The sequence below is a fragment of the Acanthopagrus latus genome, chromosome 6, assembly GCF_904848185.1.
Source record: "Acanthopagrus latus isolate v.2019 chromosome 6, fAcaLat1.1, whole genome shotgun sequence".
Lineage (NCBI taxonomy): Eukaryota > Metazoa > Chordata > Actinopteri > Spariformes > Sparidae > Acanthopagrus > Acanthopagrus latus.
In genome coordinates this window covers 7,240,202-7,267,753 of record NC_051044.1, presented here as the reverse complement: position 1 = coordinate 7,267,753, position 27,552 = coordinate 7,240,202, and the positions used below count along the sequence as shown (strand labels likewise).

General features: G+C 41.6%; 2 protein-coding genes and 1 long non-coding RNA gene across 17 annotated transcripts in view; 1 reads left to right on the top strand and 2 right to left on the bottom strand.

Moving 5' to 3' along the window:
• Nucleotides 1-388: 388 nt before the first annotated feature.
• hp1bp3 (heterochromatin protein 1, binding protein 3) lies at nucleotides 389-9,247 on the bottom strand. Of its 3 annotated transcripts, none has more exons than XM_037100201.1 (13): nucleotides 9,094-9,247; nucleotides 8,537-8,617; nucleotides 7,063-7,240; nucleotides 6,275-6,337; nucleotides 6,013-6,169; nucleotides 5,777-5,920; nucleotides 4,939-4,998; nucleotides 4,405-4,544; nucleotides 3,399-3,489; nucleotides 2,814-2,973; nucleotides 2,631-2,742; nucleotides 2,311-2,481; nucleotides 389-1,920 (listed from the first exon to the last, which is right to left on the bottom strand). In XM_037100201.1, the coding sequence occupies exons 2-13, from the start codon at nucleotides 8,601-8,603 to the stop codon at nucleotides 1,371-1,373; spliced, it is 1,893 nt and encodes a 630-aa protein (XP_036956096.1). In that variant the 5' UTR covers nucleotides 8,604-8,617; nucleotides 9,094-9,247; the 3' UTR covers nucleotides 389-1,370. The 3 variants fall into 3 exon arrangements, with proteins under 3 accessions (XP_036956096.1, XP_036956097.1, XP_036956098.1); XM_037100202.1 differs by lacking the exon at nucleotides 9,094-9,247 and adding an exon at nucleotides 8,814-9,038; XM_037100203.1 differs by lacking the exon at nucleotides 6,275-6,337.
• A 1,737-nt stretch (nucleotides 9,248-10,984) lies between these two features.
• Nucleotides 10,985-27,552, bottom strand: part of eif4g3a (eukaryotic translation initiation factor 4 gamma, 3a) — a 58,567-nt gene continuing 41,999 nt past the window's right edge. For 10 of the 13 annotated variants that reach the window (XM_037100189.1, XM_037100194.1, XM_037100198.1 and 7 more), the window contains 18 exons: nucleotides 27,172-27,369; nucleotides 26,013-26,159; nucleotides 25,682-25,918; nucleotides 23,496-23,600; nucleotides 21,402-21,540; nucleotides 20,985-21,115; nucleotides 19,386-19,476; nucleotides 18,579-18,696; nucleotides 18,227-18,453; nucleotides 17,558-17,670; nucleotides 16,976-17,148; nucleotides 15,520-15,645; nucleotides 14,973-15,054; nucleotides 14,615-14,713; nucleotides 14,375-14,521; nucleotides 13,786-13,867; nucleotides 13,499-13,645; nucleotides 10,985-12,026 (listed from right to left, as the gene is read on the bottom strand). In XM_037100189.1, the coding sequence (XP_036956084.1) occupies nucleotides 11,845-12,026; nucleotides 13,499-13,645; nucleotides 13,786-13,867; nucleotides 14,375-14,521; nucleotides 14,615-14,713; nucleotides 14,973-15,054; nucleotides 15,520-15,645; nucleotides 16,976-17,148; nucleotides 17,558-17,670; nucleotides 18,227-18,453; nucleotides 18,579-18,696; nucleotides 19,386-19,476; nucleotides 20,985-21,115; nucleotides 21,402-21,540; nucleotides 23,496-23,600; nucleotides 25,682-25,918; nucleotides 26,013-26,159; nucleotides 27,172-27,369 (2,544 nt within the window). In that variant the 3' untranslated portion in view covers nucleotides 10,985-11,844. The remainder of the gene's footprint in view (nucleotides 12,027-13,498; nucleotides 13,646-13,785; nucleotides 13,868-14,374; nucleotides 14,522-14,614; nucleotides 14,714-14,972; nucleotides 15,055-15,519; nucleotides 15,646-16,975; nucleotides 17,149-17,557; nucleotides 17,671-18,226; nucleotides 18,454-18,578; nucleotides 18,697-19,385; nucleotides 19,477-20,984; nucleotides 21,116-21,401; nucleotides 21,541-23,495; nucleotides 23,601-25,681; nucleotides 25,919-26,012; nucleotides 26,160-27,171; nucleotides 27,370-27,552) is intronic. The other 3 variants (XM_037100190.1, XM_037100199.1, XM_037100200.1) reach the window with 1 other exon arrangement.
• On the top strand, nucleotides 18,334-19,244 carry LOC119020692. Its single transcript, XR_005075398.1, has 2 exons — nucleotides 18,334-18,472; nucleotides 18,970-19,244. It is a non-coding gene; the product is annotated as an uncharacterized LOC119020692 (long non-coding RNA).

The window sequence follows — 27,552 nt, the reverse complement described above, 5'->3', positions numbered from 1 at the left end:
ATTTGAAGAAATGTGATTCTAAACTTTTAAACTTCCTCATAAAATGAAACACAGCATTTTCATGAAAACATCTCCTTGGTTTTCATTAGTGTTAAAAATGAAACTTTAGAGACGTTTAACAATTAAAATCAGGTGAATCATTTGTATCGCTCAGTCAATCATTTACACACCTGAGGACACCTGCCTGTCCCAGAAACCCTGTTAGAGAGCAGCGACCAAAAACCTCCACGTACCAAATGAATCACTTACGACTGATAAACACATCGAAAATAAATACCCGACACTACTTTATGTTCTGGAATGAAAAACAAAATGTGCCATTACATTTTTTTTGGTCAACGCTCTTCCTGTGCACAATTAAAAATAAATAATAAAAAATAAAACAAGATTTTACAAATATAGCCATTTTATTAATGACTTGAAAAAAACAGCTTAACAACACAAGGAATACATGCATGCAGGGTATGTATGAGCTAGTATCCTCCTTTGTCTTATTCACAACACACATTTCTTACAGTTTGGTACTGAATTACAGTTGTGAAGCAATTAAATCGATTTATGTATATGCTGTTTTTTTTTTTCCTTTTACACACACACACACACACATATATCAAAAAGAGACACTTTTTTCCCCCCCAAGGCAACTTGTTTTTAAAATCGATACTGACATAGTGTTTTATCCTCTGTTAATATGTCAACCTGTCACCTGCAGGTCACCTAATCTTATTCTCAGGGCATTTTTAAACGTTTTAAATAAACAAATATCAATCGGCGTTATTCAATGAGGACACACATGGATATAAATTCAAATTCTGGTGCAGTGCTGCATGACCAAAACATTGTAATAACCTTAAAATCTGCATTTTATAAAACATTAATATTATTAATAACGGTTTAACCTTTTCAACCCATAATTTAACTTAAAAAGGGACATCGTTTTCAACCCCCCGTAACACTGATACTTTGCTTCATGTGATATTAGGAACGTGTGCTTCCAACACCTAAAAGATCTGATGAGGAACAGATATAAAAACGGAAGTCACTACATGGCTCTAGTTACAGTTTGTTGGATCTTGCTATGCTTTCCTGATCTGGCAGCAGGTCTCACATCTGTTTTTAGACGGCAACACTAACTGAGCTTTTTCTACACGTGGTGAATAAAAAGGAGGTTCAGAAACTCTCAACGTACAGTAAACTTAACCGGTAAGGATAACGTTCTTATTCTACAGTAGAAATAAAAAATAAAAATAAACTACTGCCCCGTTAAAAAGGGAGAAAACAATGATATAAAGAGAGAGAGCACTGAAACAAAAAGCGGCAGACTGCTGCATATTCAGAGCGGCCCAGTCCGTGGCAGCCGCTCTCCGGGCTCAGTTTTTCCCTCTGTTGGACTTACGAGTGGACTTCTTGTTGCTCTTTGCCTCCTTTTTGACTACGGCTTCATCCCCGGATGACCCTTCAGGTTTTGCCTGCCTGGACCTACTTTTGGTCGCTGGCTTTTTAGGTGCAGGCTCGTCCTCATTGGACAACTCTGCAGACTTCGATCGCTTGGACCCCCTCTTTATCGTCTCCTTTGCGTCTTCAGACTCCTCCTCCCCCTCCTCCCCACCCTCCTCCTCCCCCGATGACTCTCTGTACACCGGTCGCTTGGCCCCTCTTTTGGTCATCTTTTTCACCTCTGGTGTTTTGGGCTTTTTTGCAGGAGCTCCTCTCTTGACAGGCGTGGATTTAGATGGCGTTTGCGCAGATTTCTTCTTAGAAGCTGTCTTTTTCCTCGCCGACATAATAGCTGAAGAGACTGCTTTCTTGGCTGGAGACTTCTTTGACGGGCGTCCCCTCCCTCTAGCTTTTGACTGACTGGCGCTCCGAGACTTCTTGGCTGGCGGAGGGCGACGCACTTTGGGTGGAGGCCTCTTCTTCCTAGAAGTGAATTAAACAGGCGGCTGTTACTGAGTGGAAGAAGAATTATTACATACAAATCATAAATGGGTGCAAGGCTATTTGAAAACGACATCAATGTTTATAGTAACACCTGCACAGATTTATCTGTACAGACAACATTACATAAATAATCTGCTTCTCCAAAGACAAAGACACATCTGTACTATCTGACATATCTGGTATTGGATCCAGATTTTTACCTGGGTCCTCATCAGTCACCTCAACAATCATGCATTCAGAAGAAAAGAAAAGAAATAGCTAAAAATGACCAATCTAGGTCTACTGCTGGCTGAGACCCTCCATCTGATACTCTTCATTATTTAAAACAACACTACGCTTGTGGAGTAACTGCAGGCTAACCACACCCACCTCCTAGGTGAGGGTGCATCATCTTCAGACTCCTCCTCCTCCTCCTCCTCTTCCTCCTCCTCCTCTTCTTCTTCCTCGTCAGAAGAATCGGCCGCCCGCCTCCGCTTGGGTGGAGGCCCAGTGGTTTTGTTCTGAAGCTTTTTGAACTTGTCTGGGTACAGGGTGGTTGGGCTTAGGAGAACAACAAAAACAAAAACAAAAACAAAAAGACGTTTATGAGCTGTGAGTTTGGCCTTTATAAGCCTGGCTTAGACCTGAAATTATATTTCAGGTATTAAACAATTAAATAATGGAACTTTATCCAGAAGCTGCGGGTGTACCTGGGGTAGAAAGGGAACGAGAGCTGGTAGGTGCCTGTGAAGCCGTGACCGGTGATCTGCTCCATCCAGCCGAGTACTTTACACTTCGTCAGGGTCCTCCTGAGATTGGCCACTAAAGAAGAGAGTTAAACTTTAATTATCGTTAACCAGTCAGTAGTCAGCAGCAGAGAGAGGGAATCTTACCTAACTGGTACTCCTTTCTATCCTTGTTGGCGTCTACTAGGTATCTGCGTAGAGTTGTGAAGCTGCAGGTTTTAGGTTCATTCATGGCTGTGATGGCGGCTGTGATGGCGTCCTCCAGGTCGCCGCCCTTCAGCAGGATCTGGTTACCAGTTCGCTTCAGCTGTGAGGGACAGAGATGAACATTTTCAGGATACTGGGTCATCTTTTCACTACACTGAAACTGTAGCTTCTCAACATGAAATCATGTTTTTAATGCTGCCACTATGACAGGAGGACAGTAGACCCAACATAGGCACTTGACAAACAATAATTCCTCCCCAGGTTTAATGTTTTACAGAGAGTATTTCCTGGAATCTTTATCTTACAGTATCTTATTCTACTGAAGCTGTGTAATACAACAATGGCCGAGCTAGCAGTGTGGACCTTTGTCAGGGCTGGAAACAAAGCAGTTCCTCACACAAATGCACAGATAATGAAGAGAATTTCTCTTCCCCAGAGTTGGACAAAATGTGCAACCAGGTGAGTCTAAAGATGTGAATCAATTTGGAAGAAAAATGAAAAGAGCAGTGTTACAAAGAGCTTTACCTGAAAAGTCCCTGTGGCTCCTTTCCCGGTGATTTGTCCCAGCTGTCCTCTCTCCACTGCCTTCGCCAGGGCTGACTTCAGGACTTCTGGCCTGAAGACCAACCAGAGTTAATAAATCACTAATATATTAAATAGAGACAACTTTAGACAGCTGAGCCACAGATACTCGGGGAACTCATAAAACTATGTGTGACTGTCAGTACGTTTATATTCACAGCTTAGCCGGATTACAGCCATAGTTCAGACTATGCTACTCAATTAGACAATAGCAATTGTCTGAGTACACATGCTGGTTAGAAAATTATTGGCCGAAGCATGTCATACCCCGGTATGATGGGTGGCGCTGTAACCATTTCAACTAGAGGTAACAGAGCCACCTCCAGCTGACCTCTATACATCACCAGCAACAACAAACTCTGCCTCGGCATTCGAGAAAGATGGTGTACGAAGAGCGATACGAAGCTACGTCTCAAAATCTGATGGAACGTATACATGCAAGAGTAATGCGACTATCAATCGAATAATCTAGGTGTATTAATCAGTCTATGAGAAATCTGATCCGGTCCGATGTTAGTCAGACTAAGGTGTATGCATGCATCTTAAAAATCCGATCATAGTCGGACTAACCCAGTATCTCGGTTTTCTTGAGTGTCATCTTGGAGTTTACCTTTCTGAAAACTCACTAAACACATTACTGCTGCAGTTTTTATCTTTGGTTGTTACATTTTGAATGGCTGCTGTTACTGTAGTGTTTGACCTCTATTTTTCTCCAATTTTGATCAGGGGTTGATGGTCTTCTATTTCTAAGGAAATCTGCCATTTCAGCTTCAGGCTTCCCAGATGCAACACAGTTGCTTGCATCTACTCTAGTTAACGTCATTAAATAGTTCAATATTTTGTTTTTTTTCTGGACACTTATGACACTTAAATATCCGGTGAATCAACAATGACATTCCCGTACATCAAACAACATTCCATAGGGAAAAGGTAAATGTGACGTCTGTACCTGTTTTCGATGTTGAGGCTGGGGAAGTGCTGCTCAAGGTATTTCTTGATCAAGTAGTAGGACGCCTCTTTGGGCTCACAGAGCCGAGTGATGATGAGTGGAAGAGCATCTCCCAGAGACTCAGACTTCGGGGCAGCTTTCTAAAACACCATCCATTTACAGACATGACGATTACAACCAAACACATCCCAGTCTCATAGGGGAAAATGGGAAAAGGAAACTGTTGACTATATAACATAAGCTTTAGATCTGTTACATAATGTACTGTGATGTCCTACTGTTGAGCACAAATCAATGAAGAAACACTTAAGTCCAAACTAAGATGGACAGGACTGAATCTTAACTCATGACTTAAAGGAACAGTCCGTTATTTTGGGAAATGCACTTCTGTGCTTTCTTGCCGAAAGTTAAATGAGAAGATCAATACGACTTTAAAAGCTGTAGCTTTGCTTATCTCAGAGACTAGAAACAGGGAAGTTGATGCTCCCTGACAAGAAAATACACAACGCACTGGCTCCCTCTGCTGTAACATACCTTAGACGACGTGGACTGCCTCCCAATGGCAAAGGTTCCTGAGAGGCCTTTACCCTTCAGCTATGAGAGAGACGGAGAAAAAAACAAGAGTAAGCAGACCTCGCTCATTTCCTGAGCTCCTAAACAAGATCTGTGACCTATACTGTTCATAAAACCCTCAACCTGACACAGATCATCCAATCAAAGCTCTGCTTTTCTATCACAATTCTGATTATTTGAGAAGGTTTCAATACTAATTTGTCACCACATTGCCCTCACAGCCCCACCTCCTCCAGATATAAATCAACTCAGATACTGTTGTTCTTTACACACAAGCTGTTTTTTCAAAAAAAAAAAAATACATCAACAGTTTAACGGTCTCCATATTGTTTAAATTTGCCCTGTGGTATCAAACATAGATATTTTCCAGGTATTGAATCAAAGTCAGGAGTTCCAGCGTCGTGACAACACCAGCGTCTGTGAACACTCCTCTCCACTGTCGGTCTGATAACGATGCTGCTTCTTCACCATCATAATTAATGTTGTTTCAAACCCATCGTTATAATGGAGCAACAGAGTGTGACTGGGGTGCAGGTCATGGTAGTTTTATGGGTCAATCACAGCACCCAGAACACTGGGGTTCATGACCCATTCTGGATTTACTGTCGACTTATTTTTCCCACGCTGTCCATCAGCATGACAGACAACAAGGAAGTCTAACACAACCTCTGTTGTAAAGTGCAGTTTGACTGACGTAGCAACAGTAACTAAGGGGAGTGGACCATAAAGATCATTCTATTACAATTTACATTATGTTCAACTGAAACAAGAACCATACATGATAATTAAAGATGATTACCTGTCTGATGTTGCCCTTCTCCAAATGTTTCTTCATTGCTTTCCTTATGAGGAACTTCTTCTTACTAATCTCCATCCCCGGGTACTTTTTCACAATATATTTCAGGACGGACTTGTATGAAACTCCAGTTCTGTCGTTACAATCCTGCAAAGAAAAAAGTAAACAAGAAGTCACACCGCTTGTTTTTTTAAAACAAAAAACAAAACGTGACTGCTGTGTTGAGAGTCTGCACACACCTGAATAGCTTCGATGATGATACTATCCACTCTGTGCTGAGTGCCTGCAAAGTTGGTAACGGGAACTTTTTTGCTGGCAGTGACGCTAGCCCAAGCAGGAATCGTCCGTTTCACCTTCTTGGATTTGGACTTCTCGTACTTGTAGCCGTCCTTCAACCTGTCGCCGAAAGGAGCAAGACACAAGTTCAGTGAAGTGCGTCGTTTCTTTAGAAGCGATATTTCACTATGATCGTTACCACCCTTATCTTTATCACATCCTCACCTTAGTAGGAGAACATAGCAGTGTGTTGCGCACTGTCCAGCCGCGCAGTCCTTGCATTTGTCACTTTGTCCATTTGTCACCGATGGGAAAGACAAAATGAAGATTTAGAACGTCTGTCTTAGTGATCACCATGGTCATTTGACCCTGACTGAACTGCTACTGTACTAAACTAGATGCAAAAAAAAGTTAAAAGTTTGTCAAGGTCTTTGTCAAGGTCTGGGGGAAGGGAAGGAGGAGACATTACAAAGATTACAGAGTTATGGGTCAAAACAAAGGTTGTTACTTTCTCATGACAAACGTTTGTACATGAGCCTCATGATGAAGTCCAAACAACTGGATCACCCACATTTAACTGCAGGGCTTTTTCCTAAAATTTGGGTAAAGATTTGGTCTAAATTTATATTTTCATATGTGGGAAAAACAAAAAAAAAAATCTTTTAAAAACATTGTTCTGACTGTCTGTAGCTTGTAGTACATAACGCTGCTCTGTATTTTCAGATATGAGCTAAGCTGCTAATAAATCATCAGACTTTCATGACGACAGCGGCCTCTCCTCCTGGTCTCCCCCAAGACTGCGGACAGAGGGACTGGTCCATCTGTCTGATATCTTCCTACTGAATATGACTGTGACAGGTCACATCTTTTGGATATGCAACACGACAGCCATGGGAGGGGCAGTCTGCTGTTATCCAGCAGAGGTAAGGATAATATAAACAGATAAAAGTGCTATCAGAGTGAAATATCGCAATGTTCTCGGAGTTGCAGACTCGCTCTCTGGTGAGACTCACTCTTTCTTATCCGCCCCCTCTCCTCCCTTCTCCTCTGCGGCTCCTTCAGCCTTCTCTCCATTCTCTGTGGGCTCCGTCTCACCCGTGGCCTCGGCCCCCTTGACCTCCGCTGTGGCGGCCGAAGACGCAGCCTGCTCCTCGTCAGCAGAGGGCGACTCCTCGGAGGAGGCTTCAGGCTCTGAGAGGAGAGAGCCAATGGAATCAAGTTAAATCAGAAACACACAAGGACAGTGCAAATTATGTTATTTTTCTTCATAGATGACAATGTAGAAGAGAAAACTTTTTTTTATCTGGGTACCCAGAGCTGAAGAGCAGCTGGCCCTAAGGACCAATGAATGTGTAATTAAATACTGTAATATTAACACTGAACTACTTTCTATACAGGAATAGATGTTAACAAGTCAGGTTCACTGGATCATCTCATGTAAGTATAGACTGCCCCGTAGATATTTAAACTACTGAATATACAGTTTAGTATATATTACATAAGTGAGTAAAACATCACGATATATATCTCTGCTGTTATACTCAAATGTGGTTATCAAACACTCTTGACAAACGTATGTTATGAAGGCAGGATATTCTACAGTTTAAACTGTGTCTAAAACAACAGCGAACAGAAACAGTTAACACACTAAATGTTCTAATCACAAATCATCGCAAGCATCAATTCCTGCACTGTATTCTTTAAACCAAGAAGTTTTCGTGTCAGCTGACATCGACAACACATTCGCCGATTCTGATCAATCGTAGGACAGTATCAGCCTGCCGATATATCGGTCGTGCTCCTTTAAACACCAAGCTGAAAACCACTGATGACTGACTTCTCCACTATGGAAACTGTCCTTTGCTGTTTTCAATTTTTGTTTGTTCTGGTCTGGGAAAAAATGTTAATGGTTATATGCAGTTTGGCGAGCAACTTGGGTCATTATGTTAGCATCCACAAGTAAAGATTCCCCAACATATTCAGGCTCATTTGGAAGTAGTTTAGGACACACTTGAGGGCAAACACTGGATATAAAATCTAACTCGAGGTGCTGCGGTTGCATGATATGCACCTTAGCCACTGAGATAGCAGAATTTACAGGACTTCCCCATCTTCAAGGAGAGCTTAAAGGTCAATGCCAATTGTTCTCCTATTCCTGCAACTGACTTTAGTCGTGTTATGTCTGATAACAACATAGTGATACACTGTTTGGCCATGTGACAGCTGTTATCCTGCAGATTATATTGCTCTTTCGATTTGCAAGTGCTCAGGATGTTGCAGTAGTTGATTCTGACAGTGTTTTAAAGGGTCTATAGAAGGTGTTTCTGTGGAGGAGGCATGTAAACACAAACTTTGCATGCCCACACATCCATCTCCAGACTCCACAGACAGCCTGGGCTGTTAATGGGTCCTGTGACCACAGTGGAACCTGTGTCAGAGATGATGGTGCGTTCACGGGTCCTTAGTTTAAGGCACCCCTGGCCTAACCTTTCTCTGCTGCAGCGGAGGGGGCCTTCTCCTGGGTCGGAGTCGCTGCTGCTCGGCGAATCGGCATCACACGAGATTTACCTGTATGGAGGAAATAAGACGTATCTGAACACCGGGAAAGCACGTTTTGCAACCTTACCGGTGTGGGGGCCCGTTCTGTGTACGTGCGTGGTTAGAAATGGCGAATCTGCCAAACCCACTTCATTCATTGAGGCCCATTATCGTCAAGCAGAAAGGGAAAAGGTGCACTTGTAACGGGAATTAGCTCAGAACAAACCACATCCTGCGCCGTGCACGCCGCTCTGGCTCAGCCGCCCGCATTCACCGACACCTCTGGATCATTTTCGCAGACGCCAGGACATGAGTTGCCAGAAAATTTCGGCAATTTCGCCATTTTGTCTGTTGGCTTTTACACACAGTGATGGCGTCGCACAAGGCAGATTAAATTCTTTTCAGTTGCATGGAGTACAAACGGCCGGCCCGTGCTCCCCTCCAGCATCCCGTGCGTGCAACCACACATTCAGCTCATGGCGTAACACAACGCGAATGAAACTTACCTTGTACTTGTCCCGAAAAAGTGAGTTACTTTGGGGTAAATTTCTGCACGATCCTTTATTTAGATTTCTGTTTAAGAGCCCCGCCCCATTAGGACCGTTGGTCACGTCGCCGCGTCACACGGTACGTCGAAGGAATCCCACTGTCATGGCCGCCGACACCAACCGTTCAAATCTTTATTAATTTCCTCATGACGTTGGAAGCATCACATAAAAACACACCAGAGCTAAATATACTTAAAGTCAAGAGTATCGCTGTCACCGCCTTTGTTGAGCTTTAGCGGATAGAGAGAAGAAGAAGCTAACAAGCAAAACTGTTCACCACAAAGACTTCTTCCCATTTCTTCCAATGTCCTCTTTTTCCTCTTTTTCTTAAAAAAACAGGATATACAGAGGCTTTCTATCCTCATTTTTAGTTTTTCTCGATGTCTTCTTCCCTTACAGCTCAATACAATTTGAGCCCATCAGCATTTTAACCAAGATAAAAATCAATGTTTACTGTATAAGCATTCATAAACTACAACTCTCAAGATGTTTTGTTTGGGAGTCAATGGCAAAGGCTAATGGGAGCTGTAGTTGACTTATGCTAGCAAGGAAAAGCAACTTTTTCAGACTGGTTAAAGGATAAGCCCACCCCAAAAAATAAAAATTCAGTCCACATCCACTCAGCCCCATGCTGATGGAAAGTGAGAGATCGTACATTGATTTGAAAAGACACCAGTTCCACCTTTTGTTAAGCCAGATCTTTACTGTAGTTGCTAAGCTAAAAGTGTTAGCATGGACCCAATCTAAAAGTGTGATGTAAAGTGTGATGTTGGGGCTTCTGAAGACTTGGATTGTGTTTTGTTTTTTGTTTAGAACAAGTCCTCAGCTATTCCAGTTGTTTGGTGGATGCTACAAAGTTTTATTTTTTGGTGAACTTATCCTTTAACTGAACCAGCATTATGAGCAAATACTAAATGTTCAAAATTGTGTTTGATTAATAATTTTAGGTTCTCCTTTAAGTGTAAAATATAGACAGAAATCATTAGAAACATTTGAGCTTTCTGGAAAGAGTGATGAAATACACACAACTGAAGACTACCCCATGCAAAATGAGCACTTAATATTTACACAAACATCACAGACATATCTGTGTTTCTACGCAAATGTTGTATTTTCAGTCTCACGGTTCCTCGTCTTTTCTTAATCACACCCCTGCTGCATCAAGTGTTGTTTAAATTCTGACTATTTCACCACAAGCCACTTTAGCGACATGACTAACAATCATTTTCACCTTTGATTAATCTGCAGTTTGGTTTCTTGATCAAAAGTAAAATAGTTTGATCTTTAAAATGCATGTAAATTATGCTTTTCTTTTTTTGTCCGACACAGTTCCAAACGAAAAAAGTAAACAATGACTTTCAAGAGAAAAAACATGAAATCCTCATAATTAAAATGCTGTGTCTAGTAAATTTATCTAATCAGCTCCAGTCTCCTTGATAACAACCTTTTGGGTGAACAGCTGTAAAGACAAGTGAAAGCGTCACTGAGATCTAATTACACAGGCAACATTTAGTGATCAGATAAGCATGATGTGACCTGGACGACCACATTGACACCACAACCGGATCTAGACACAAAAATATAAAACTTGTGGTTAAATACAAGCAACAAATGAACTGCTGCATCAATTTTAAAACCAAGGCATTGATTGCGAGTTAATTCATAATGATTGTTGATGCTTCAGTGGCTCCGGCGGCTTCTGCTGTTCAAATCATACAGCTTCTTCTTCATAATAAGAACAAATGGAAACATTGCCCCTGTTGAACACACAACACAAAGGTCATAACAGAAAAATAATCTCACATCTCCAAACACCACCCACCAATAGAACAAATGATGAGAATCAGCATTTTTTTTTTAAATACCTTTTTTGTCTTTAATGTATTTACAAGCATTTAATCTGCTCTGTAGGTCTGAAGTATTACAAGCATGTCATGTTCAGCGACCCTGGCCATTTACTTTTTAAAGTTGCATTTTTGCTCATTTCATTTGAATGTATCCTGGTTGTTCGTCTGCGTTTGTTTTGACAGTTCTGTGGACTGACTTGCATCGCTTCTTGAATGCATACCTCTGCCTCTCGTGAGGCGTATGTACATGATCAACGTAGAGCAAGCCAAGGCTGAGGGAAACACTTCCTGGTTATGAAGAGATAACCGTTGACCTCGAACGTCATACACGGACAACGTTAATAGCTTCTGTGCATCCACTCCTTTTTATCACTGCTTCCCCTTCATCCCAAAATAGTTTTGTTTTACCCTGTTTTAAACCAAACAGTGTGGAATCCAGGGAGGCTATTTATTTCACAATTATTATTTTGTTATTATAATTAATTATATTGTTATTTCTGTCGTCACGTTCTCGTTTGTGAGCATCTGCAAATGTTAAATAACTTTCATATTTGCAGTCCTTAAAAAAATAATAAATTAAAGAGTCCAGAACCTATGTATCTTTTAAGTCTCTTCTTAAAAAGTAACAAAAGAAAAGTAAGTTAAAATTTAAAACAAAAATATTTTCTATGTATAATACAGGTATTTAGTGCTTCCGCCGTTGGAATCCAAACTCAAAATGGCGGCATGTTTCAGAACCGTACCGCAGAAAAAAATTCCAGCCGTAAACATGTCGTCCTGCCCACACATCCATTTTGAATGTTTGGTCTGCCGTAAGAATGCAGTTCTAACTCTACGTCATGTCCCCCGGATGTCTCCCTCGTCAATTGTCTTCCGACTCCTCCTCCGCCTCCCGCAGCCAGGTGAAGAAGGCCGTGACGGACTTGAGGGCCACACCCTTACCATGCTGCTCGGCGGGGTCTTTGCTCGACTCCCACTTGTAGAAAGCGTCCTCCGAGATGACGTCCTCGTCATACAGACAGTCAAAGAACATCCGCAGAAGGTCTGGAAGAGCAAAGAAACATCAAGCAGTTTATTTTTGGTTGTGATATGGAAATGCAAAGTGATATTTGGCTGCTGAAGGTTAAATATGAAAAAAAAAATGGCCACCTGTCATAGTCATACTTTACACAGATAGGGGGCAGCATATTATTGGAGTAGACTCATCGTTGACCTTTAAACTTCTTATTTCTAGGGATGCACAATGTGATTTTTTTTTTTTTTTTGGTTTGTCCTTCCTCTCTTTCCGAGTTTAGTGCTGGATCACAAACCAACGGATGCATATCGCCACCTACTGCATCAGAGTGTGAGGATGCCACACTCAACTATAATTTCATTGATACCAATAAATAGATTATTATATAAAATTTCTAATATCGGTCCAATCATCGCTTGTTATATGTGCTGTATTTAACATAACATGACAATTTTTGATTCTTCACATTCATCATATTGTTGATATTGCAGTCGAAAATTAAGAAAAATGTGCACAGGACTAGATTCTCCTTTGAGGTAAATCGGGGAAGTATCTTTTACTGACAAATTATACTAACTATCTGTGACTGACAATACTTCCTGTCCTGCAGCAGTAACCCCCGACCGTCTGTACTTCAGATCATTCCCCGGAAACGCCCTCTGGCGGAGGTGTGAAACATGTTTTAAATCCGGGCGGTTCAAAAGAATAATATATCCTGAGGGCATTTGATTAAAAAAGCTATTCCTCTGGCTTCAAGGTACATTTCATTCTGGTTTGTAGTTCTCTTCATTCATGCCATTTGGCCTTTCACACTTTAAAGTCTTCTTGTTTTCAGCTTTTGTATTTCTGGTACTTTGTGAATTTGAATATGATCTTACTTATATTATTGACTGTACTGAATGTCATAGTATGAGCTCACCAAAGTCCCTAATGTTTGTTTTAATGAACATAAAGTGAACTGGTTCCCTCATTCATTCAAGCTGACTCCACTCGATGCCATGTCCCCAGTTTAATGCCAGCTGATGAACTCCGCTTAGTGTTATGCATTCTTACTCGTAAAGTGAGTTTATTATTATTAGTGCCACAGTTTAAACACTGCTCATCAAGTAATAAAGTTTAAGTTACAGAGTACAGTGATGTTGAGATTCAAGTTCCTTGTTGACCCTGGAAACGTTTACTTTTATAAAGTTTACGTTTATTTTTAATCCAACATGGCGGAGAAGTCTTTTTTTAAGTGCTCTGAAAAATTTGCATTTGAAGATCTGCTGATGAAGATCATGTGACATGAGTGATCGCTTCAGACCAGCTGCTTAATGGACGTCTGTGGTGAGATTATACCATCTCATTTAATGCTGCTTACAAGATTAGTGAAAACAAAACATAGGGGCTGCTTGTGACCACAGTTAAATCTTCCCTGATGAAAAATATGAAAAAAAAAAGAGGTAAAGAAAATTAAATCTCATAGTTCATTAGGAGAAGCACACTATGACGCAGCACTTACTTGGAGGCTGATCGAGGGCGACGATCAGTGCCTGAAGTGCATAAAGTGCTTGCAGCTGTCGCTCAGTGTCTGAGTTAAGGTACTTGAGTAATACAGGCAATCTCCTCTGGATGATGGCCGTGTCCACTCGACAGTTGGTGTTATCATCTGTTCAGTAAAGCAGGAGGCAGAGTGAGTGCACGCTGAGCCACTGCGCTCAGTTTGGCAGAGAGTAAAAACTGCAATCAGAGGTGTGATGTTTTTTAGAAGAATAGAGAAATCTCTCCACCAGGTGGTGGAGTGCTCACCTTTCACTGCTGCCTTACACACAGCTGTCATCAGGGCCCTCAGGAAGGGAGACGAGCTCATCTGAGATTCATCAAGGTTTGCCTGGGAGGTGGAGAACAGAGGAGATCGAGATACACCATTTGTCAATTTCACTTAATTTCAGGGAACACTTTCAACAAAAAAAAGAACATGTTAGTAGCATCATGTTTGTATTCAGGGTATGTGAGTGGGAGTGGGTGTTGTTTGCCTGAATTGTGGAGCAGCAAAGAGATGCTCTCTCTCCTCCAACAGGACAACAGTTTACAACAGCTTCCCTTTGCACAGTGTCGTATTTTTGGATGCTCTCATCTTCCCCAATGCTCTGCCACTGTAGCCGGTGGCCACAGTGGCAGAGTGTGAAACACTGAAGCAAGCACATTCTGTCTGTGAGCATATTACAGAGCTCTGTGGACAAGACCCTTTACTAGACATTTCTGTCAAACATCTTCTGTCATAACATCTTCTCTAATTCAATAACCTGCCCATGTGTCATCATAAATAGACTTCCACACTAGCTAGCAGAGTTTGAGTCTTGGGGTTTTTCTCTGAGAAATGTGTCACTTTTCATACCTCAACCCAGTCAAAGATCTGCTCGTCGCTGGCCATGTCCTCCAGGAGGAGTTTCTCCAGCTGCTGGCTCAGCTCCTCAGGAGACAAGATCCTTTTAGACAGAGCCGCCTCGGGGCCGGAGCCGTCCGACAGAACGAACTGGAGTTTCTGTTTGTGTGAGACAATGTCGATATGATGAGGAAGTGGCAAAAAAGAGGATGGAAGGGGGAAAAAAAGAGGATGGTGGCCTTTGTTACCAACCTGTTGTGAGATGAAAGCCTGGACGTCCTCTCCCTCTGGCAGGAAGTCCGTCCAGTTGAGGCCAGAGTCCCTCCACAAAGAACCTACAGTCCTATGGCTCTGCAGAGACAAGACGGCACAATGTCAACACTCTGATACATCTCGTTTTTCTGACAACTTAGACAAAACTTGCTATAAATCAAAAGTGAAATACGTATCATATCTTTTGTCCTCACTCTTTCACATTCAAAAATCATTTGACCAAAACATTTCTCACAATGTAACGGAACAGAACAGTATTTGTTCTTTATAATAACAGCAGGAAACATCAATGTATACAAAATAAATTCAAACAACAACTGTACAGGAGTTTTCTTACCATTTGTTTGCATAGTAAGTGCAGTATTTCAGAAATTAAGATCCCGGCTCTTCCCACAGGAAGCAAAGGTTTCCTTAATTCACTGTGAACAAACAGAGATGGAATTAAATCAACGTTTGCCAAAACGGTTTCTCTTCATAACGAAGATAAATAACCAAAACAACTTGTATTCTACTTGAGATCTGTTCAGATGAGGAAGTTTGCATCAAGTTAACAAATTACAGCTTCACTATGAGACACTTCAGACAATTTCCTCTGCAGTCAGTAAGTGTGTGTCGCCTCTTATAATGTCTGAAATTAATCTTGGAAGTGAGAACAGGAAAGAGAAACATTGACTAAAAATGTGTGGCTCAAAAGGACGGCAACCCTGTGAAAATGCTGATCACAATGGGCCTATTGTGGTGGAAATACAAAGCAGGGGAAGAATTCTGAACTACTTCTGACACAAGTCACTTTTCCTGAGCAAACACATCAGATGTGACTGTATTTTTAGTGTATGCTCTCCCTGAGTGTCAAGTGAGTGGCTCAGGTGCAGCAGCCTCAGTACCTAAAGAGCTCTCTCATAGAGAAGCCCCCTTCCTTCAGCACAGGGCTGAGCAGCTCGGCCAGGTACAGCCAGATGTGGGGAATGTCGATGGCCATGTCGTCCGCTTGCTCCAGCGTGTCTGCAAACCTGAGAAAACAACGAGGACACACCTTTAAAATCATTTCATTACACAAAATATTGTTTTACGCCCAAATTATTTCAGAATTATCACAAGGCTGGAGGCTGAGGGGAGGCTCAGATGTACTTTATATGTATGTTTGTCAGGAAATGTAACAGTTTTGAAATGTTTGAAAGCAGGACGCAGGTGAGGAGCAGTCACATAACTCTCCCCCAACAAAGGACACATGCAATGAAAGAAAACAGTGTATCGAGTCATATCTCAATGAGACAGTTTGCTCTGCTTCATATCTAAAGAATGCACAAGAGCAAGCAGCCTCAAGTTTCCTGAGTAAAAGTGTGAAAACAAACTATAAAAAGTATAAAGACAAAGAGACATAAACAAAAAATAGTGTACTGCCCAGAAGGATAACAATGAAGTCATTTGAAACAAATGTTTTTTTTCCCACCCTAAAACCAACTTTTTCCTAACAAAACAAAAAAAGACTGGGACAAAATTGTCAATCCCACAGGAGCAGATAAATTCTTGATAAATGTACAACTGGGGAATAATCCAGGAAAAGAGCTTATCAAGGGAGGGATGGAAGGTGACGTGCTGTGAAGGACACTTGGTAACTAGCTCAAACAGTTGGAGGGAATTCACATAGAAAGTTACTGCCAGATATTTCTGAATACCACAGATAATGGCAAAGACAAGCCCAACAAACTTGTGAAGCACAAATAAGACACCATTTTAACATATTCTGGTCACAAAAAAACAATCTGGGAAGAGCTATATCGAGCTCTTCCCCGTCAACATCGCTCAAGACCCGCAGATCGTCTTTTCAGGGCGAAAAACTGAAGGTGCATGGAAGAGCTGAAGAGCAGCACATTATTTATTGCAGATATTACTAGCCACAGTAATGAAATGTAACACAATTAACAGGTTAAAGCCTGAACCACCCACGTACAATTTGTGGAAGGCTTCCCAAAGGATTTGGAATATCTATGAGATGGAGCGGATGACCTACTTTCCAAGATTATAAAAGAACAAATCCTATAATGAGCTAATAAATGCAGTGATAACTTCAGCTAACATTGTGGGCAGATCAATGCAACAATAAACCCAAAAACAAATCTCTTCAACCCATAGAAAGCAGAAATGTTAAGTAATTTTTTGTATTATTCATTTAATCCTATTTCAATATTTATCTAGTCATGTTTTACTCATACCTATGTAATTATGTCATTATGCAAATCTGTAATCGATGATATTATCACACTGAGAACAAAAATTAAGTTAATAAAATTCACAATTAGCTCCTAGCTTAGTCGGCGTGCATGTTGCAGGTGAACTGACCCTTTGTTGAACTGGGGTTTGGGCAGGAGTCCCTTCTGCACCAGCTGGAAGAGGAGCTGGCCCATGTGGTCCCGTGTGATCTGACTGCGCTCCAGAGTCGACTCAACGCCGACACGCACAAAGACGTTCAGCTGAGAGCCCAACTCGAGCTCGTCCACACACTGAACAGCCTCCTGCAGGAAACACAGACAACAAAACAACACTGAGTGAAGAAGGAGAACTAAAACAACAGATGCTTCTGCATCTGATTATTGTGACATGATGAAGAAGGAAGATTTTGCTACTGTTCTGATCTCATCAACCCAGTAACTAAAGAGCAGTGTCTGAAGCTGTATACTTCATTAACTCTATGTATACATATATAATTTGCTAAAAATTGACATGGGCATGTCACACAGCATCACTTAAGCTATTTAGGCATTGAAATCATAAATTACGTAAAGACAAATGAATTATTCAATGATAAATGAATCAGTGGTGGCAGCAGCAGCAATCATTGATTGATCATCGACACACTTATAAGCTCCTAATCAAGTGTTTGCACCTAAACGGACATCTGCTGTTGATTGTGAGTCTCAGTACCTTGTAGTCATTGATGTGCAGGAACTCGTCGATGATGGACTTGGACTTCCTCTCCACCTCCTCTTCAGACAGAGCAGGTCTGTCTGGGGTCTGGACCACAGGCTCAGGTTTCACTGTTAACATAACAACAACAGCGTAAACAACTTCTTCCTGAGAGTAGAACAACACTCTCCACGAGTAAAGGTAACAAACACGATCTTGTAGCTGCCGCTGGTTTTAGACAACAGTGTTGAGAGCCAGAGAGCAATAAATTCTCATTTTAAATTTGTTTCTATAACTTTATACTGTGTAATCAGAGTGGTGCCACTACAGGCAGTTTATATTTAAAGGGTGGATCCATTATTTTTTGTGTTTGAGGTTTTCATATCATTCTGTAGCCTCCCAGTGGTGTTCCTTTGTAGTAAAATTAGAACATTGTAATTTAATTTTGTATGTATGTTTTTGAGTCAAAATGCTACTTTCCCAAAACCTTTTCCTGCATGATGTGACATAGGTTTCTCTGTGATGCTGCAACAAATCTCTCCTCGGTGACTGAGAGCACTAGTTCTGTGTGTTGATGTCCTGCAAAGTATGCCTCTAACTTGGGGTTTCATAAATAATGCGGCTGAATCGGCTTTTTGTATATCATTTTCCTGTATGTCCTGTGTTGTGCTGCACTGTCTTCCTCACCAGGCTCCCTGACTCTGCTGCGCTCCGGCTCCGTTTTCTCCTCGGTGACACTCGGTCTTCGAGGCTCGGCTCCCTCTCGCTCCCGGTCTCTTCGGGGCTCATCGGGGGTTTGACTCTCCAGCAGCTCCTTCGAACTCCCTCCCCTGATGAACGGCCCGGGTCGTGATGATGGAGGGGCAGAGATCAGTGGCTTCTCACTGCGTTCCCTCCCACTACTGCTACGACTGCTGGGAGGAAAAAAAACAAGTAAGTTGACCAGGATGTTCCTCTATGCGAGAGATTATCTATCAGAGAATCAGAGATTAAACGATTGAATAGAAACTCTAAATGTGAGCCAGGTGTAGTTTTTTACCTTCCCAGAGTTCTCCTGGCGTCAAAGTCTGGGTTCTGTGGAGGAGTGGTGGAGGGCTGAGGTGAAGGTGTAGACTGAAGCGCAGAGTAACGATTAAGGCCGGCTGTCCGTGATAGCTCTGCCATAGAGACAAAATATGAGACAGGAATATAACTTTTGGTCCATCTGAACAGCTGGTAAACTTAAAAAGTATCAGTCAGATATAATATGTAAGGAGGAAAAGAATCCAACATTGAATTCCACTTCACAAAGCAACTGGTCAGTTGTGTCAGGTTGGTTTTAACCTCTCTCTGTCTGTTTTTTCATTTTATTATGAAACTATTTCTGTCACTGTCACAAAGTTTTGCACCGTCATCCCTCAGTTATGAAGTCTTGTCCCTTTCTTTGGCAGACACATTTTGTCCCCGCCTTCGAGAGTGGTCGTTTGGGACAGCCATCAACATTTTTGGCATACTGATCCAAGAACTCTGTGACATTTAGACCAGCTGCAGCTACAATCTGACTGCAACACCTGGCCTGTCAAAAACGCACAGATGACGTAATGTGTCACGGTTGTACATCTACTTGGAACTACAGAGATTATTTCAAAGAAGTTCATATTTGTTTGTACTCAAATTTTGAGTTTTCAGAGAGGTGAGGGATAAAGAAATAAGTTTGGAAGAATCATTCTTCACCTCTGAGTCACTCTGATGTTTTCATGAGAAAACACGAGATGAAACGCACTTGGCTGATGAACAATTTTTTCGCTCGTGCAGTGTTTCCGACCCACTGTGGTCACGCTGGGTCGGTTAATATGTGTATTCTTACCTGAGTCACTGGCCTTGGCTCCTCCACTGCTGCCCTTCACCCACGTGACTTGAGCCCGAGGGCCCAACTGGATCTTCTCATCCATCTGAGGCTGCGGAACAAGAAGAATTTAAGAACAAGCTGCAAGAACACAGTGCCAGAATAGACTACATCACATGTAATATATTGCATGATTAATCCCAGTAAAATGGGCGTTCTGCACTGAGAACATGGCAGAATTCCTCATGCAAGTGGAGCACCTCAAAAAATAAAGTTGTTTTTTTTTCTTCTCAAAGCAGTACCTCGTAGATCCAGCAGGTGGACTGTGTACTACTGAACATAAACCACAATAATGTAGATCAGATGAGGGCAGAGACAGTGTAAACATCATGAGCCACAGGATTCCTCTCGGTGATGTGTAAACAATAATCTGCTTTGTACAGAAACTTTTCTACAGAAAGAGCAACGACCGGCAGTGAGGTGAAAGAGTTAGTGACTGATGAGGGAAAGCACTTAATGACGGTGAGACCGACGTGTAACGACATGAGTAACAACCTCAAACGTTTAACTAAATAACAGTGCAGACGCAACAGACTGGAGAATCATCACAGACTCAAACCGCTGCAACAAAGCCTCTCAGGTTGTTTTTGGTCTAATGTGGATCCTCGGTCAGTTTTCAATCACAACAACTTTTAATTCATCTGTGTATTTGATGTATTATTTAATTTAACCCTTGTAAAGCATTCAGAGCCGCAACCAGTTCGTACTCAGTACCAGCCACAACCATTATTAATCGATTGGTGTCGATTAATCGATCACTTGGTGAGGGTGGCAGTTGAATATATAAATCAAACAGATTCTGCAGTATGGACCAACCACAAGATTTTACAACGGTAGATTGGAAAACTTCACTCCTGTCCGGTCTATCTGCTGACTGTGACCTGCCTAATTAAGAGGTGTGTTGTGTCTTACATTCAGTTCAAACGTCCGTGTCAACACAAACCAGATCAAAACAACATGTATCAATTTCCTCCCCTTGTGTGGTCCACCTGAACCAACCTACAGGTGTGAAAGCAGCCTTAAGCCCTCTTCACACGCGATTAGTGTTACCAGGAGACCTGATGATATTTTGAAATTAAATGCACACGTCTGCTTGTTCCATGATATGATCAACGCTCTGTGTTATACTGATGTTTCAGAAGTGGACCCTCTGTCCTTGATGTTGATTTCTGCATGTGTTACAAGCATAAATTCACATTTGCAGCTGATTTAGATCAAGTATAGGACAATGTGTGGCTGCACTTAAATGTGACAACCTTTTATTGCTCCTAACCTTCTCTGTCACTCACTTTGAACATCAATATAAAAGATTTTTTTTTTTTTAAATATACAAGCCAATATGTCGATTCACATGGGACTAATATCATAACATGGCATCTGTGAAATATGGTAATGGCACATATGGTAATGTAATTTGCAGGAGAATTTTTACTTTCAACGGTATAGACGTGGTTATGATCACAATCTACCTCTGCAATTATAACCAAAGACCAACCAAAGTGTGAATTTGGCTTAAGTTGAAAGGGGAAATTGGTATTTAGTCGTAGCTGCGTGTCTCACCTTGGAGATCTTTGGGATCTTGGTGGGGTCGATGGTCCTGCTGTTCTTGGTCATGGGCACAGTGTTCCAGGTCTCTTCTCTCTGCACGCGCTGTTCTCTTTGATCTCTCTGATCTCTCTGATCTCTTGAATCTATGAGGCCAAAGAAACACATCGACAGGTCAAACAAACTGGAAATCAAACTATTTTCATTCAGTGGTGACATTTTTGACTGTTTCTGCTTTACATGATGAAATATTATAGGTCAGCTAACAGACGGGAGGGAGTCGGGGGCTTCCTGTCTGCTGTTTGGCACAATAGCGTCTCTGCAGGCTATAGGGACAGGAAGTGTGCCTGTATGCACGCAGGCTTCCTGAGTCACTGTGGCTGTGTCGATGTGTCTCTAAGCCTTAAAGAGGATTTAGACTGCAGGCCTGACCTGGCCGTCTCTTGCTGTCCTTGGAGAGCAGCTGCTGGTGCACTTTTCTTTGCTCCTCCTGCTCTTCAATCTTCGCCTCCTTGTGGATCTGCTCGATGGTCTTCGGGCCCTGGTCGGCTCTCCTGGACACCCAGTTGTGCTGAAAGAATAATGAGAAACACTTCAGATGTAATTGGTTGTCAAGCACAGAGGAAAAGGCTGGTGAATTTCCAAATGATCATAACTAAAAGACAGATGTGTTGACAGATTTGTCAACCCTTCAGCTGTTAATACTTGTGCAGCTCTGTGATGCTGAATCTGGAGGTTTTGTTTTTAAACAAAGTGGATCCTTGCTCTGCCTCTGTAGCCTTGCTCATTTCAATTTCAAATTTGATTTTGAGCAGCGCAGCACAGCGGGATGGTTCCAGCATCTTGCAGGAGACGATGACATTGACTCAAACAGCTTGTGTTAGGTAAGAGTTACTGTAGCAGACAATCACACTTTAATAAATGCAGATGTCTCTCTATCAGTAACACCTGACATAACTCCTGTCATGATAAAGTCATTTGCTTCTTGTTTGTGTATTCCTGTGTGTTCCTCTTCATGTTTGTTTTTGCAACTGCTGTGCCGAGGATACGTTCATGTGCCCCACATTGTTAGCTTATTTAACTGGGACAATACAGATAAATACTGTTACGTGAGGAGAACAAATGCATCATATGTGATGTTTATATGTCTACCTGAAGCATAAATTGAGCCCCCAGGCCTGGTAAGGCTTTAAGCTAAATGGCCAATATATCAGCAGGTGTTGACATATTTAAATGGAACTAGAACTGCCTCAGAACTCATCAAGTCCTTATATTGACGCCATCATGGTTTTCTGACGGTTGCATGTGATAAAACAATGACATCATGGCAGAGAAAAGAGTCACAGTGGAGAAGAAGAAACGAGTCTGACAGCGTGGCTTCATTTCAAAGTAAGATGACAACAGTGCTTGTTGAAATGTCTGTTAAACAATAATTGCAAGTGAAAACACCAGCAGCAATACGCTGAAACATGGGCTTGGATTCAAACAATCTCATGTATCTGACACTCATTGCAGGAGTGGCACTGTTTCCCAATAGAGCAACACATTCTGTTACAGAGGGTAAATATCCTAATGTTGTAATTAGGGACATGAAGTGAGAACCAGTTCTGATTTAAACAGCGTTTAAGTGCCATTTATTCTGCTTCCACACTGTGTTCAGACTCAGGGTTAATAAAAAAAAGTTGCCCTGATGCCAAAAACCTGTGAAGGACTTATTTTTCCCCACACAGAAAATTGAGCAGGAATCAAAAGGGAATGTGTCTTAATTCATTCTTTTTTTTTTTTTTTTTTTAACAATTTATATAATTTCCAAAACACAGTGAAAAAAGGTTGTCTTCAGCCAAAAGAAAATCTTGAGTCATGATGTTGAACTGTGATGTGAAGATCATCAGCGACAGTTTACGGGACTGTCAGGTTGTCGAAAATGCTGGCGAGCTCATAGTGAATGTAGCAATCACATTTACAAGAGGGAGGCGGTGTGAAATTTCTCTAAACACTCATCTGAGCTTTTTAAATGCAGTAATTAGAGATTGATTAGACTTCTCAGAGGTGAAGCCAGGGGAGAGGACTGATCAGTTTGCAGATTTTTGGTTTCGAGCCTAAAAGCTCGATCATTAACTCAGGCTGGTGTCAAGAAGCACAGGCAGTAAAAACGGCGTAAAGCTGTATGGGATGAACCTATACATCTTAAAATGCATAATGGTGACAATTCTGCTGTCAAACATGTTCTAAATGCTTTTACTACAAATTAATGTCTGAGTTGTAGTGTCTCTGTGAAAACTTTAATCATGTGTTGCCACCATTCTTCAGCGTATTTTCTCATAGATATTTCACCCAAATGTGTTTAAAATTCCATAAAGAGAGCAGTGGTAGATCCATTTAGCAGAATATAAGCACAATATCCACCATCATTATCCAGAAGGTCATATAGATCTGAAATAAACCTCTGTGGGAGGATTAATCTTGAGACAGAGCTAGCCTGAACACGATGGAAAGACTTTGGACTTCCTAAGACCAAACACTCACCAATCTCAGGTCTATGACGTCCTGCAACATGAACCGTATCCGAGATGACGTCTTCCTCTCCTTGACGATTTTTTCCATCTGATTGAAATACTGATCCATCCGAGGCTGAGGAAAGAGAGCCGGTGAGAAGGTTAATTTGAGACATGAAGGTTAAATTCTAAGTCGCTCTATTCGATGCACTAGGTGTCAGGGATTTCAACATTATTTCAGTTTATTACTTTGAGCAGGAGCTGTTCTGACCGCTGAAAATTAAATAGGAACATCTTTCAGAGAGAGCAGTACAAAAATTGTAATAGCCCAGAAAGAACATATCCAATTCAGTGTAATGGCCCGACATTAAAACGACCATGTTTGGAAAAATTACCACATTAAACAAGATGAAACTCATCCGAAGGATGAAGTGGATGATTTATCACCACATTCTGTTGGATTCAATGTACAAAAACTGTGTTACTAAATATCCTTTAGTAGCAACCGGAAAAGGAAACACAGTTCAGAGGGCTTTCCAGGGTGACTGGTACATGATGAGGATCAAACCACACATCCGAAGCGTAGCAGAGAGAGATCAGAGAGGCCTCTGGGTCAGTTATGTCTCTCCAAGCATGTGGTGACTCTGGCTGTGTTTAGCTGAGAGTCACTGATGTCGAGAGGAGAGCTAGTCGGACACAACGAAGCTGCGGTCACACTGTGGGGATATTCCTGTTTCACTCATAACCTACATAAACTGTTTGCCCTCCACCTCTCAATGTCACCCAGCTGGTTTGGGATCAAATCCAACCAGAAGCTCCTCATTCATGTCACTCCAAACTGCGTTGCTGCTGATAAGAATCACCTCCGCTAGCAGAAGCATACCGACCAACTGTACTGACGTCAAAAGGACAAACAGTTGGCCTCATGACTTCATCACTGCAAACACCGTCTAAATCAAGCATGCGCTGATTTATTGCCCAAACATAGTATCAGCTGATATTCACCTTCTGCAAGTGAGATGTTTATCTTCTGTGTCACATGAGCTCACATCAATTTTGTGCGGCACATTCATGAGCTTCTGACTCACAATGTCCCCGTCTTCGGTTTGAAAGGCTACGCAAGTACTGAAAAATTCCGATCATTTAGTATGTTGTTGCATACACACAAACAAGGTTTTGGAAGCAGTTACCTTTTAGATAAATTCTCTTTTTTTTTTTAAAGGTGAAAGAAGGTTAAATCAAAGTTTGACTCAAAAATGTATGCGATTGAATGTGTGCTCTTTCAAAAACAGTGTAATGAAGAGCTGAATGACTTTCAAACATTTCGATTATTTTATGATATGGATATGTTTTTTTTCCCCTGGCACAAAAGTGGAATAAACAACAGCAAAAATACAATAAAACAAGAACAAAAAAATATCAGTACCTGCAACTGGCTACAGGCTATGTTGCTTAACACCAGTACCAGCCAGAATTACATGATTCCCTTGTCAAAAAAGTTTTTATTACAGCAAGTGACAAAGAAAATCAGCCTGTTCATGGTTTGACCCCCCGGGAGCTTCAAAATGTCTCATGAACAACTTTGTTTGGCACAGCAAGTTGCAGCCACATCATCAATTACACTCAACAGTCTATAATAATAATAACATTGAACTAATAAACTAATTTCAGTTGCAAAAAAACTGCTAAAGCACCAACAGCATTTCAGTTTGCTGAATATTTTTCCGCTTTATCTGCGATCTGTGACAACACACTGTTTTTGACCCCTTTACACACATTAATTAAAAGATTTATATCCTTCATTAACCAACCTACACAGCTTCAGACGCTTATTCTGAAGGCTGTCAGAGCCACTGCAGTCTCTTTGGAATTCACAACTCTGTAGCCTTTTCCACATGAAGCTACATGAATTAAAGGAATCGTTTGATGTTGTGTGAAATACACTTATTGGCTTTCTTGCTGAGACCACTTTCAAATCCGTGTGGTATTCATGAAGCTCCAGTTAGCAGTCAGTTAGCTTAGCTTAAGCATAAAGACTGGAAACAGGGACAAGTGGTTAGCCTGGCTCTGTCAAAAAAATCAACAAATCCAACTACCAACACCTCTAAAGCTCCCAATGAATATGTTCAAATCACAAAAAAACATGACACCAACAAAAAAACAACCTAGAATGTATTAACCACTCTGGTTCATGTAATAAATTCTTCTCCGCCTCACCTTGGCCTTCTCAAAGTCGAGGTCCTTGCCGATGGTGGTGAGCAGCCTGCACAGGCACTCCAAAGACTCCTCATCGTGGTTCTTCAGCAGCTTGACGACACAGTCATGCATGATGGCCTCCGTCAACATCTTGAGCTTGAAGAGCTCGCCGATGAACTTGATGTTGCCGATGGAACGCCGCCGGGCCTTGTCCTTGGCGTCCTCCAGCTCTTCCTGCATCCTGTCACGCTCTGTCGTCTGAGGAGAACCAAGGAAACGGGAATCAAATACTTGGCCTTGACGTTTAACTCATTCTGAAATCCGTCATCACACTAATTCATTGATCACGTACCGATGCAGCAGAGTCCAGCTCTTTCTGCTTCCTCTCGAACACCACGTCGTCCACCTTGTCTTTCTCAAACTCCTTCTGACAACGGTTTAGCAGCAGCTTGCGAAAGTTCACTGTGGTGTTGGGTTTGTCAGTCATGGGCACTTTGAGCTGTATGTGAATAGTACACATAGAATATACAGTTAAGAAACAGAAGTATAAAGACAAGTAAAGTGAGGAACCAAACCCTTAGGAATATTTAGCATGACTCAGCTGGGGCCATAAGACTCAGAAGCATTTACATTTCCATGTGTGGATTATCTAAAGCACTAAAATTTGTATGCATGCTTTACAGACGGCCTTGTTTTTATTTCCCACTACTGAAGATATAAGTCGGGTATAAACATCTTAGAATTTCTCTTTGCAAGTCAGAAAAAAAACGAGATTCTAAATCCATCGATCTGTTTGCAAATTAAACATTTAGCGAGGTGACTGTACATTTAGAGGCAAACACATACAGTCTGCGGTATTCAGAAAATATTACCAACACTCAGGCTACATTGAACACAAAATGTATTTGGACTGTTCACAGAGCTGATTCGCAGTGAATTATATATACACATTTTTTACTGGCTGACTGACTGGAAGTCACAGGCAAACCAAGATGGTTTCATTTTTGGGGTTGTGTCTTCAGTTTTTTGGACCCAGCACCGCGCTGAGAAACGTTTCCCTGGGTTTGTGTGAAATGGCTCAGTTACAGACTACAGTAAGCTCAATAAAGCTACCAAGCAACTCTCAGCTGTACGTTAAATGCCGTCAGGGTGATAAAGAACCTAAAGTGGAAGCTGCTATTCTAATCTCTCTCGTGAAAATAATAAATAATAATTTAAAGTCTCAAAACCACACTACCGCCAGCCAGGTCACTTCCTGTATAACAGTAGTTCAGTTTAACAATTTATTGACACTGTATGAGATGTTTTGTACTAACAGGCTGCGCAGATCTCAGAACAGCCTGTATATGTTTCATGTTCAATGCAGAACATCAGTTATTGTTGCCACGTCGTGTTTTTCAGGCCAATGTCCATAGTCCAGGTGAGATAATTAATTTGCAGATCAGTCAAATAATTTAAACCATTAACAACACTAGAAACACAAACATGCATCGTCAAGTTGATACACCGACCGTGGCGAGGCAGCGGCACATGTTTCCGTAGGCCACAGAGAAGCTGGGCTCATCGATGGCCTTCTCAAAGACCAGGTCGATGACCCCTTTGAGCCGCTCTTCTGTGTCGATGGTCAGGTCCGTCACCTGCTTCATCAGCTGGTGGAACTTCTGAGGCGTCAGCTTGTTCAGGATGCTGCGCACCTTCCTGAAGAGATCCTGAGGGGAGACAGTCATTTTAACGGGACACAGCATTAAAAATTTAGTCTGTTATAAGGCTGGCTATTATAGGTCGTTTTTGATAAAGATTCAATTTTCTTTTCCCATTTTATATAATGCATATTTTTCCTCATAGCTGCAGGGGGTCAACAGGTATGAGACACGAAGATTTAATGCTTTATA